The sequence below is a fragment of the Rattus norvegicus genome, chromosome 4 (assembly GCF_021556685.1).
Source record: "Rattus norvegicus strain SHRSP/BbbUtx chromosome 4, alternate assembly SHRSP_T2T, whole genome shotgun sequence".
NCBI lineage: Eukaryota > Metazoa > Chordata > Mammalia > Rodentia > Muridae > Rattus > Rattus norvegicus.
In genome coordinates, this window is record NC_141537.1 from 26,493,174 (window position 1) to 26,506,467 (window position 13,294).

The following is a 13,294-nucleotide window of genomic DNA, read 5'->3' on the forward strand; positions in this document are numbered from 1 at the left end:
ATCCAATTCTTCAAAGAGTTAGACAGAACAATTTGCAAATTCATCTGGAATAACAAAAAACCCAGGATAGCTAAAGCTATCCTCAACAATAAAAGGACTTCAGGGGGAATCACTATCCCTGAACTCAAGCAGTATTACAGAGCAATAGTGATAAAAACTGCATGGTATTGGTACAGAGACAGACAGATAGACCAATGGAATAGAATTGAAGACCCAGAAATGAACCCACACACCTATGGTCACTTGATTTTTGACAAAGGAGCCAAAACCATCCAATGGAAAAAAGATAGTATTTTCAGCAAATGGTGCTGGTTCAACTGGAGGTCAACATGTAGAAGAATGCAGATCGATCCATGCTTATCACCCTGTACAAAGCTTAAGTCCAAGTGGATCAAGGACCTCCACATCAAACCAGACACACTCAAACTAATAGAAGAAAAACTAGGGAAGCATCTGGAACACATGGGCACTGGAAAAAATTTCCTGAACAAAACACCAATGGCTTATGCTCTAAGATCAAGAATCGACAAATGGGATCTCATAAAACTGCAAAGCTTCTGTAAGGCAAAGGACACTGTGGTTAGGACAAAACGGCAACCAACAGATTGGGAAAAGATCTTTACCAATCCTACAACAGATAGAGGCCTTATTTCCAAAATATACAAAGAACTCAAGAAGTTAGACCGCAGGGAAACAAATAACCCTATTAAAAAATGGGGTTCAGAGCTAAACAAAGAATTCACAGCTGAGGAATGCCGAATGGCTGAGAAACACCTAAAGAAATGATCAACATCTTTAGTCATAAGGGAAATGCAAATCAAAACAACCCTGAGATTTCACCTCACACCAGTGCGATTGGCTAAGATCAAAAACTCAGGTGACAGCAGATGCTGGCGAGGATGTGGAGAAAGAGGAACACTCCTCCATTGTTGGTGGGATTGCAGACTGGTAAAACCATTCTGGAAATCAGTCTGGAGGTTCCTCAGAAAATTGGACATTGAACTGCCTGATGATCCAGCTATACCTCTCTTGGGCATATACCCAAAAGATGCCTCAACATATAAAAGAGACACGTGCTCCACTATGTTCATCGCAGCCTTATTTATAATAGCCAGAAGCTGGAAAGAACCCAGATGCCCTTCAACAGAGGAATGGATACAGAAAATGTGGTACATCTACACAATGGAATATTACTCAGCTATCAAAAACAACGAGTTTATGAAATTCGTAGGCAAATGGTTGGAACTGGAAAATATCATCCTGAGTGAGCTAACCCAATCACAGAAAGACATACATGGTATGCACTCATTGATAAGTGGCTATTAGCCCAAATGCTTGAATTACCCTAGATCCCTAGAACAAACGAAACTCAAGACGGATGATCAAAATGTGAATGCTTCACTCCTTCTTTAAATGAGGAAAAAGAATACCCTTGGCAGGGAAGGGAGAGGCAAAGATTAAAACAGAGACTGAAGGAACACCCATTCAGAGCCTGCCCCACATGTGGCCCATACATATACAGCCACCCAATTAGACAAGATGGATGAAGCAAAGAAGTGCAGACTGACAGGAGCCGGATGTAGATCGCTCCTGAGAGACACAGCCAGAATACAGCAAATATAGAGGCGAATGCCAGCAGCAAACCACTGAACTGAGAATAGGTCCCCTATTGAAGGAATCAGAGAAAGAACTGGAAGAGCTTGAAGGGGCTCGAGACCCCAAAAGTACAACAATGCCAAGCAACCAGAGCTTCCAGGGACTAAGCCACTACCTAAAGACTATACATGGACTGACCCTGGACTCTGACCCCATAGGTAGCAATGAATATCCTAGTAAGAGCACCAGTGGAAGGGGAAGCCCTGGGTCCTGCTAAGACTGAACCCACAGTGAACCAGTCTATGGGGGGAGGGCGGCAATGGGGGGAGGGTTGGGAGGGGAACACCCATAAGGAAGGGGAGGGGGGAGGGGGATGTTTGCCCGGAAACCGGGAAAGGGAATAACACTCGAAATGTATATAAGAAATACTCAAGTTAATAAAAAAAAAAAAAAAAAAGAAAAAAAAAAAAAAAAAGAACACATCAAAATGATCATTCACCATGATCAAATAAGCTTCATCCTAGGGATGCAGAGATGGTTTAATATATGGAAATCAACGTGATCCACCATATAAACAAACTCAAAGGAAAAAAAAAACCACATGATCATCTCATTAGATGCTGAGTAAGCATTTGACAAAATTCAACACCTCTTCATGTTAAAAGCCTTGGAAAGATCACAGGAGTTCAAGGCCCATACCTAAACATAGTGAAAGCAATATACAGGAAACCAGTAGCCAACATCAACCTAAATGGAGAGAAACTTGAAGCAACCCCACTAAAATCAGGGACTAGACAAGGCTGCCCACTCTCTCTCCCTACTTATTCAATATAGTTCTCCAAGTCCTAGCCAGAACAATTAGACAACAAAAGGAGGTCAAAGGGATATACATTGGAAAGGAAGAAGTCAAAATATCACTATTTGCACATGATAAGATAGTATATATTATTGACCCCAAAAGTTCCACCAGAGAACTACTAAACCTGATAAACAACTTCAGCAAAGTGGCTGGGAATAAAATTAACTCAAAAAAAATCAGTAGCCTTCCTCTACACAAAGGATAAACAGGCTGAGAAAGAAATTAGGAAAACAACATCCTTCACAATAGTCACAAATAATATAAACTAGTTGGGTGACACTAACCAAGCAAGTGAAAGATCTGTATGACAAGAATTTCAAGTCTCTGAAGAAAGATACTGAAGATCTCAGAAGATGGAAAGATTTTCTATGCTCATGGATCAGCAGGATTAACATAGTAAAAAATGGCCATTTTACCCAAAGCAATCTAATCCATTCAATGTAATCCCCATCAAAATTCCAACTCAATTCTTCAGAGACAGAAAAAGCAATTCTCAAATCATTTCGAACAACAAAAATCCCAGGATAGTGAAAACTATTCTCAGCAATAAGAGAACTTCTGGGGCAATCACCAACCCTAACCTCAAGCAGAATTACAGAGCAATAGTGATAAACAAACTGACACACATACCATGGTATTGGTACAGAGACAGAGAGATAGATCAGTGGAATAGAATTGAAGACCCAGAAATGAACCCACACACCTATGGTCACTTGATCTGTGACAAAAGAGCTAAAACCATCCAATGGAAAAAAGATAGCATTTTCAACAAATGGTGCTGGTTCAAGTGGCAGTGAGCATGTAGAAGAATGCAAATTGAGCCAACCATATCTCCTTGTACAAACAAAGTTCAGGTCCAAGTGGATCAAAGACCTCCACATAAAACCAGGTACATTGAAACTAATAGAAGAAAAAGTGGGGAAGAGGCTAGAACACATTGGTACAGGGGAAATTTTCCTGAACAGAACACCAATGGCTTATGCTCTAAGATCAAGAATCAACAAATGGGACCTCATAAAACTGCAAAACTTCTGTAAGGCAAAGGGCACTATTATTAGGACAAAAATGCAACCAACAGATTGGAAAAAGATCTTTACATCCGACGGAGTGTATATCCAAAATATACAAAGAACTCAAGAAGTTAGACTCCAGAGAACGAAACAACCCTATTAAAAATGGGGTGCAGAGGGGCTGGGGATTTAGCTCAGTGGTAGAGCGCTTACCTAGGAAGCGCAAGGCCCTGGGTTCGGTCCCCAGCTCCGAAAAAAAGAACCAAAAAAAAAAAAAAATGGGGTGCAGAGCTAAACAAAGAATTCTCAACTAAGGAATATCGAATGGCCAAGAAGCACCGAAAGAAATCTTCAACCTCCTTAGTCATCAGGGAAATGCAAATCAAAACAACCCTGAGATTCTACCTCACACCAGCCAGAATGGCTAAGATCAAAAACTCAGGTGACAACAGATGCTGGTGAGGATATAGAGGAAGAAGAACACTCCTCCATTTCTTGTGGGATTGCAAGCTGGTACAACCAAGCACTCTGGAAATCAGTGTGCTGGTTCCTAAGAAAGTTGGACATAGTACTACCCGAGAACCCAGTTATACCACTCCAACATATAACAAGGACACATGCTCCACTATGCTATGAAGCAACCTTATTTATAATAGCCAGAAGCTGGAAAGATCCCAGATGCCCTTCAACAGAGGAATGGATACAGAAAATGTGGTACATCTACACAGTGGAGGACTACTCAGCTATCAAAAACAATGACTTCATGAAATCCATAGGCAAATGGAATGAACTAGAAAATATCATCCTGAGTGAGGTAGCCCAATCACAAATGAACACACATGGTATGTACTCACTGATAAGTGGATATTAGGCAAAAAGCTCGGAATACCCATGACACAACTCAGGGACCATATGAAAGTCAAAAAGAAAGAAGACCAAAGTGTGGATGCTTCAGTCCTACTTAGAAGGTGGAACAAAATAATCAAGGGAAGTAGAGAGTGGGAGGGAACTGGGAGGAAGAGAAGAGAGGGAGGAGAAAATAGGGTGGGGACAGGATCAGGTATGGGAGGAGACAGGGGAGATGTACAGAAGGACAAGAAATTGAATAGGGGTATGTAGCAATGGGGGATGGAGAACTGGTGTAGCCACCAGAAAGTCCCAGATACCAGAGAAGTAAGAGGCTCTAGGACCCAAAGGGGATGACATTAGCTGAAATCCCCAACAAAGTAGAGAGAGAAACTATAGAGACCATATTCAGAGGTTAGGCACTGTCCCTGGTTGAGGGATGGGACCACCCACCCTTCTCAAAATTTTAACCCAGAATTGCTCCTGTCTAAAGGAAATGCTGGGACAAAGAGTGGAGCAGAGACTGAAGGAAAGGCCATCCAGAGACTGCTCCACCTGGGGATCCATCCCATCTACAGCCACCAAACCCAGACAGTATTGCTGATGCCAAGCAGTGCATACTGACAGGAGCCTGGTACAGCTGTCTCCTGAGAGCCTCTGCCAAATCCTGACAAATACAGAGGTAGATGCCTGTAGCCAACCATTGGACTAAGCACAGGAACCCCAATGGAGGAGTTATGGGAAAGACTGAAGGAGCTGAAGGGGTTTGCAACCCCATAGGAAGAACAATATCAACCAACCAGACCCCCCAGGCACTAAACCACCAACCGAAGAATACACATGGAAGGACCCATGGCTCCAGCTGCCTCTGGCATCAGTGGCAGGGAAGGCCCTTGGTCCTGTGAAGGCCTGTTGCCCCAGTGTAAGTTAGGGCAGTGAGGCAGGCAAGCATGGGTGGGTGAGGGAATGGGGATGGAATAGGGGGAGTCTGTGGAGGGGAAACCAGGAAAGGGGATAACATTTGGTATGTAAATAAATAAAATAGCCAATTTAAAAAAGGAAAATAAGAAAACTTAAAAAAAGAAAAAAAGAAAAAGGAAAAGAAAAGAAAGATAAAGCAAACATTCAAAATCGCAAATAAAAGCAGGTCTTTACCAGAGTCCCATGGAAGTTTCCTGGCTTCTTATACCATGCTTTCTTGCTCTCCTCTTCACAGATACATATGTGATCCATGAGTCCATTACTGTACAGAAAACACTTGCCTAGGACAGCAGAGCAGTTACAGTAGTTAGTTCACAAAGGAATAGCATTTTTACAGATAAGCACGAGTGCAGTGAGACTAGGAGGATGGGAAGAGACCTTCTAGTCAGGAACGTACATAACCAGTCAACTGTTTACGGTCAGTCAGAACTGGCCTCTCAACTCACACTGTGAAGTGACAGCATGAATTACTAGGTTTTATACCTTCTGAATCATGGTTTTAAAGACATGTGCACTTAGGTATTTTTTAAGTTACCTACGGGACAGGAGATGAAGAAAGAGAAAGACGTTTACAGGTTAACTTTTGCACACATGGGGAATCCATGTCCAAACATGCAGAACAAATGTTACTGATGGAAGCAGTGCCACGTTTGTCCGTTCTTTGCCATGTGTACTGCTCTTTCTGGCCAGCTGTTAGCTTACCTAATTTACTACAACTTGTCCTAATGGCTTCATACTCGCTGACCAGATTGTCCCCTGTGTCAACTACAGAAATTCTGTGTCATAATGTCGTCTGCTTCGCTTCTCAGCTTTCTTTAATATGCACAAGTAACCTTTTAGTCTCTCTCTACATTTAGCCTTACCTCATATCTATATACTTAACAGACAAGATTTATTTAAAACTGTATTATTCTTTCTTTTCCCCCCTCCACCGTATTGATGCTGAGAATAGAACTCAGGGCCTCATACACACAAGGAAAGCAAGGCACTCTCTGAGCTACATTCTCAGAACAGGGAGGACTCAAATAAGGCAGTTTACTCCAGCTCAGCCAACTCTTGCTACTTGTGTTTGACACACTACCTTTATACAGCTGGCTGATTACAGTGTTGGTATTCTTGCCCCTCTGATACAATATAGAATTATCTTATCAGATTCCTCATAGTCATAATGAAGCCTCCCCAGCTGTGCAGCAGACATCTGCTGGCCCCCTACCGTGCCCCATTTCCAATGATCACAACTTTCTCCTCCAAAATTCCCTCCTCCTACTCACTGCTTTATCCAAGCCTCCAACTCCAGCAGACATTCTCTGGGAACCCACGGGCCATTCACCCCAGGGGACAGGTAGGTCAACTGTAGATGTTTACCTCTCCCTCCTTTCCTCCACACCCAATCCCCCAGTCCTCCACCTATCTCTGTAGCAGACTACCTCCTGAGGCCTCTCCCCTTACCCCCCCACATCCAGCCAATAAAGCAGATTTTCTCCTCTGAACTCCCATGCCCATCTCTAGCAGGCTTTTCTCTGGAATATTACACATAAAAAACAAAGAAAGAAATCAATAAGGGAAAAAGACCAAGTAACATATTAAGGAAGACCTACTGGAATAACACATAACTCCTCAATGGAAACTAAAAACTAGAAGGGCCCAGACAGATATTTTACAGGCTCTCAGAGACCACAGATGCCTGCACAGACTACTATACCCAGCAAAATGGTCAATCACAATTTTTTTAAAAAGATTTATTTATTTATTATATATAAGTACACTGTAGCTGTCTTCAGACATGCCAGAAGAGATCGTTACAGATGGTTGTAAGGTACCATGTGGTTGCTGGGATTTGAACTCAGGACCTCTGGAAGAGCAGTCAGTGCTCTTAACCACTGAGTCATCTCTCCAGCCCATAAATTTTTATTAAAAAAAAAAAACACATATTTTTTTCTGCCTATATCTCACTAGGTACAATTAAATGGTGAAAAATGTTTCTAGGTAAGGCATCAATTCTAATAAATTAACAAAAATATCATGGAAACAAAAATGAGCACAATAACATTTTTAAAAGTCTAAAAAAAAGGTTTAAAAAGTTTAATATACATACCTTTAGGGAATGGGTTGTTCTGGGCTTGGAGTCGAATTTTAACAACATCCAGGGGTGTCACTAGGGATATATAAATTTTAATTAAGATATGATATCTCTAATCTTTATGATGTATAGGTAAGTTAGAAAACTATCCATCAAGTCACACTTCTCCTCATTCCTATGCAAAGGGTAAGCTGTTTATCTAAAAATAGCAATGAACGTGTGCCCCACCACTGAGCTGTTCCTAATGTGTGCCCCACCACTGAGCTGCTCCTAATGTGTGCCTCACCACTGAGCTGCTCCTAATGTGTGCCCCACCACTGAGCTGCTCCTAATGTGTGCCCCACCACTGAGCTGCTCCTAATGTGTGCCCCACCACTGAGCTGCTCCTAATGTGTGCCCCACCACTGAGCTGCTCCTAATGTGTGCCCCACCACTGAGCTGCTCCTAATGTGTGCCCCACCACTGAGCTGCTCCTAATGTGGTCCTCAGCATTTCTGTCCACAAGATGGGCTACAAATCACTTCTCACACTTGACTAGTCATTTCAGTCTACAACTACAATTCTATCTGTGTTAAAACTAAAGAACTACAATTCTAGAAAATATGTTGTTCTAAAAGTCTAAAGATTTGAGAAAAACTTGATATTATGAGTAACTAAAAATCAGTGTTAGACTTCCAATCTGATCAATTTATCTGTATCAGCATTAGGTCGTGCCATCCACTTGGGAACAAGAGAAGAAAATTTGTGTCTTTTCATCTGCATGCTCTAGTTCATAAAAATAAGGAAACATTAAATTGTGATTTCAAGAAAACTATTCCTCATCAGAGAACAAGAAAGTCCCATTAGATAATTTTTAAGGCCATTATGAACTTGAATTCTAACTTAAAGATACAACATAAAACAAGTGGTTTACATGCTCTAATCACTTGTTACCTTGATTAAACAAACTAGTCAACACAAAATCATTCAAATGTTAACCTATCACTTATACCGTTTGACTATGGCTATGTGAAATACAAAAAGCTAAGTCCACAAAAACTTGAGAAACTCTTAAGTTACCCCAAATTGTGTTATTCTATATGCAAATATTTTATTCCTTTCCTAGTTTAAAAGACTTAAAAGTGTTGTGAAAGTTTAATAATGTTGATAGGGACACCTAAGAATTCTTAATTTAAAAGCAAATTTCTCCCTCCTTCTTTTCTGGTTTTTCTATTAATGTAGCCCTGGTTGTCCTGGAACTCCGATGTACATCAGACTGCCCTACAAAGACCCACACGTCTTTGCTTCCCAAGTCCTGGGATGAAAGGTGTGTCATACCACACTCTGCTAAAACCCCTTATTTTCAGTAAAAAGGTAAACCTCGGAGAAATGGGTACTGTAGCAGCAATGTGGGGTGAATAAGCAAGGACAGAAATCTGATTCTCTTCATTTTTTATTCTTTCACATTACTGTGCTAAAACACCGGAAACCTGCATATTCTATACGACCCCTAGTTTGGTGGCTCGAAAGATAGCTCAGGGAAGTGCTTGCCACACAAGCGTGCAGTCTAGATTTTAAATCCCCAACATCCACATTTGAACACTGGGCCCAGTGACACTGGACTGTACTCCTGGCACAGGAAGGCAAAGACAAAGAGGATCCCTGGGGTTTGCTAGCCAATCATACAGCTCTGCCTTCAGTGAGTGACCTCGTCTCAAACACTAAAGTGAGGACGGGCTGAAGGCATCCAGCACTGAACTCTGGGCTCCACACACTCGCAAGCCCATGCACACGCATGCGTATGAACGCATGTGAATTCACAGGCACACACACAAGTAAAGGACAGGACAACGGAAGAGGCTGACATTGACTTCTGGCTGCCACGTGGCGCATGTTCACAGACAACAAAAGTCCATGTGTTACACAAGTCCCACGCCGCACCCCTCGAAAATGACATTCTTATTCCACGGATACTAAACTCTCATGGAATAATCCAAGTTACATAATCTGTGCTGGCAGCGTAATTTTACCCATTAGTGATGTCACTACAGCCCCAGCACAGGAGGCCATCATTTGCTGAAGAGGTGTCACTTGGATTGTTGGCGGTGGCCCTTCAGTTTCAGGCTCCATGTTTCTAACTAGCTGAAAAAAAAAAACCCATTAAAGCAAAGATTAAAACAACGTATGTGCACATATAGATATTATATATATATACATATATATACATATACACACACATATATAATACACCTGTGTATATATGTAATAAAATTGAATGGCAAATGCCTTCAAAATTACCTGTTAGGTTATAAAAACAATAATCAGGAGTGCTTGCCTAACATGGCCAAGTCTTGGGTTGGATCCTCAGCGCTGTGAAAATAAACAGAAGATAACAGAATAAAACCATATCAAAACACATCTTTTTATCACCGCCAAAAGTAAGTTATAAATGGAAGCCAGTGTGCGACTGGCACTAACAGCATATGGCCTCTGATCAAATGTGCTTGGCTAAGCTGTAAGAGCAGCATTACATTTGCAGGACAGGCAACCAACGGGTACAGAAACATCCTTTGACCGAGAGCCAGATCAAAAGCAGCTAAGTCATGAGAATTTACAAAATCTTTACGTCTGCCGATAAACACTACTTAGATACTTTCTCTATTCTGGAACAGACTACCGTTCAATATAGCGCAATTTCTACTGCATACCAATAGTTGTTCCATAGTTATAAAGTAAAAACACACAGCCTCAATTGGTATCTTACAAGAACTTAATGAGACAGGCAATATTATTACTTTTTGGAAGTTGTATCTATAGAAACACATAGATATTGATATAGGTGATATTTGGTGTTTTGAACAAACAGCAAATCCTATTTATGTTTAGTTAGTACCCTGCTATAAATAAAAACAAGCACTATGATAAATGTTTATGTCATTTTTACTGCTGTGGAGTGGTATATAATTATGCTTAAACAATCTCTTATACTTAGGTTTTCAAATTCTCAACAGGAAACCATTTTGATATAATATCCAGTTCATGTATCTTTTTGTAGTCTTTCTACACTTACCTCAGCAAGGAAACTAGGATAGGCTATGATATTAACACACACACACACACACACACACACACACACACACACACACGCGCGCGCACACACACACACACACACACACACACACACACACACACACACAGAATTTGTCAAAGGTCATAAAATTGCTTTAAGGCTGGACCAGTTCTAACTGAATTTGTTTCTCAACTCACAGCCAATAAATGTTCACTTAGTTCCAGGGGTGTCCAAACTTTTGACACAGTTACATTATGTTGTCATCTACTAATGTGCTGGGCCACATTCATAGCTATCCTAGGATGCATTTAGTTTATGGGACACACGTTGGTTTCCAGGTTTTATCCCAGAACTTGGGAGGCAGAGGTTGGTATGCATATCTTTGAGTCTGAGGCCAGCTTGGCCTATATAATGACATGTACAGCATATGACAGCCAGAGCTATATACTGAGACCATGTCTCAAAAAATAAAGTAAAATAAAATATAAACAAAACCAAACAAGCTGGATGTACAAAATTCTCCAATGTTTTCCAGTTTTTCTTAACAGAATGACTTGATACCGTTTCTCGCTATAAATAACTATGGCCCCATTCATTTATTCTTGTATGTAAAGCCTTCTTTATATTCTTTATAACTTTAGGTTGGGTATGGTGAGCCTTTCTGTAATCCCAGCACTTGGGAGGCTGATGCAGGAGGAGCTCTATTGCATTCAAGGTCGGTCTGGGCTAGGCAGTAAGGCCTGGGCTAGGCTGGACTACAAGGGAGACAATCTCAAAAAGAGAAACAAGAAAACGTAAATAGCATTCTTCTAGAGACCTGATTACTGAGAGGGTGTAGGGACTTTGGTCTTTATACAACCGAGGCCTTCTTCCTGTGGCTGTCACGTGACAGTAGGTGGTAGACTGAAAAATCACTAACTGGGTGGTGAGTAGATATTCTCATTCATAGCTTGGAATTATCCCTTATGTAACTCATAAGGGCGAGTCTAACGCCATGGTTCCAACTCTGTCCCTGTCCTGTCTCAGAAGAAACAGAAATCACCTTTCAAAATGACTTCCTGATTTCATTACTTCCCAAAGAAACATGATTACATCTTTCCTGAAAACTTCAAATGAAAAAGGAAAGAAAAAAGAAAGAAAAAGAACCCATCTTCCCTTTCATCACTCCTTCCTTACTGGCATTTCTTTCTTCATTCATTGTGTTCAACCATGTGACTTCTAGTCCCCCAGTTTACACCTGGCACTTAGCTCTATAACCATTGGAACTGTAATTACCCCTATTACACCCTAACTGCCATTAAGGAAGTGGATGGCACTTCCTGCATCCTAAGCACAGCCTATGGTTCAGGTTCTAGCCAGTTTGAACTCTGCTGGGGACAGAGTTGTGCAAGGGTAATTAGAGTTCTTACTGTTCCAGGCCTGCACTGTGCTTTCAAGAATACAGAGCACCTTTCCACTGATAAGTTCTGTTCCCAGGGTCTTCCAGCTCCTCGGCTTCCTGTCCCTCTCTGCACTCCCCTACCCTCTCCACTTCTTCATCTCACAAGCACCACTCCAAGGCATTCCGCTCTCCCTCGTGGCTTTAATTCTATTCTGTATCAGTGTTTCTCAGAAATGTAAACCATTTCACAAACATGGAGATTCTGTGTTTTTCCTGGAGCTTACGCTTTGAAAACTGAATCCCCTCCCCCCAAATTTTTTTTAAATGTTTGCTCAAACTATAACTCCTCCTTCTCAAGATCTGTTAAGCACCTATTTATAAATTCATATTCATCAGTACAATGTCTCTTTTTTTTTTTTTTCCGGAGCTGGGGACCGAACCCAGGGCCTTGCACTTGTTAGGCAAGCGCTCTACCACTGAGCTAAATCCCCAACCAGTAAAATGTCTCTTAACATGTATTTCCCCTCTTCTAGATATTTCTTACGATTACAAATTATCTCTAACTCTCTTAAATCAGTTTAATAAGGGCAGACCCATGATTGTCACTCCAGCTCCCATCCTTAACCTGTTCAAAACAAAATCATTTCTTTTGGCAACCTAATCCGTCTTGATGTCATCTTTGGCTAACAGTCTCACAATTCACCTATCTGTGCCTGAATATACTTATCTGCACTGTCCTGAGGTACTCCCTCAAAAATCAATACTATAAGGAGTGTCTACCATAGCCAGGAGTTAAGAAATGCAGAACAGTACAAAACATTAACGTCTGTAAGGGTGAGAGCAGAAGTATACGCCAAACAAGTTTTGTGAGGCATTTTAAAACAAATCAGGCACTTGAATTTCGTCTGGACCATAATCTCGTAACTATTCCCGCTTTACAGATAAAAAAAAACCCTGAGACTTCATTTCCCACTCTTTCATTGCTGCAAAAAAGAAACCATACACACAGAGAGAAAATACAGGTCTGTACAGAGCAAAAGTACCAAAAGGGCTGCAAGAGCCGGGTCAGGCGGGTGGACCCCGGCCCCGCCGCCACCACGGCCACCCAGGACCTCTGCGGCCTGTCTGCAGGTCGGCGGGAGCCCAGAGCCGGCCCTGCGTCCCACACCGGGTTAATGGGAGTACCTGGTGGCGAGGCAACTGCAAGGCCGTGGTTCCAGCAAACCTAGAAGGTGATGACCGCAATGTGCTGAAGCCTCCGAGGCTAACTGCGTCCACTGCCCGGGTTGCCCCACACTCCCAAGTCTGCAGAGCGGCGCCAGAACCCGAAGAGGACGCCGGAGACCAGGGGTCTGAGGCACCGCAAGCCCGCGCGCTGGGGGTGGAGCGTGGGCGGGGCCACCACCCGGGGGCGGGGCTCTCGGCGCGCGAGGCCCGCCCGGCGTAGTTAGGGCGGGGAGCGCGTCTGGCGCCGCGGTCGCGTGACGCGTTT

The 13,294-nt window shown here is 42.2% G+C and overlaps 1 protein-coding gene across 9 annotated transcripts in view; it reads right to left on the minus strand.

The window, feature by feature from the left end:
- Slc25a40 (solute carrier family 25, member 40) overlaps positions 1-13,172 on the minus strand; it is an 88,940-nt gene extending 75,768 nt beyond the window's left edge. For 4 of the 9 annotated variants that reach the window (XR_015685356.1, XM_087656447.1, XM_087656450.1 and 1 more), the window contains exons 1-5: positions 12,988-13,172; positions 9,650-9,721; positions 9,382-9,493; positions 7,388-7,447; positions 5,467-5,573 (exon numbers count right to left, since the gene is read on the minus strand). Coding sequence is in view for 6 of the 9 variants with exons in the window: in XM_087656447.1 (XP_087512573.1) it covers positions 5,467-5,573; positions 7,388-7,447; positions 9,382-9,481 (267 nt within the window). In the remaining 3 variants the exon portion in view is untranslated. 9 annotated transcript variants of the gene reach the window in all.
- Positions 13,173-13,294: the final 122 nt, after the last annotated feature.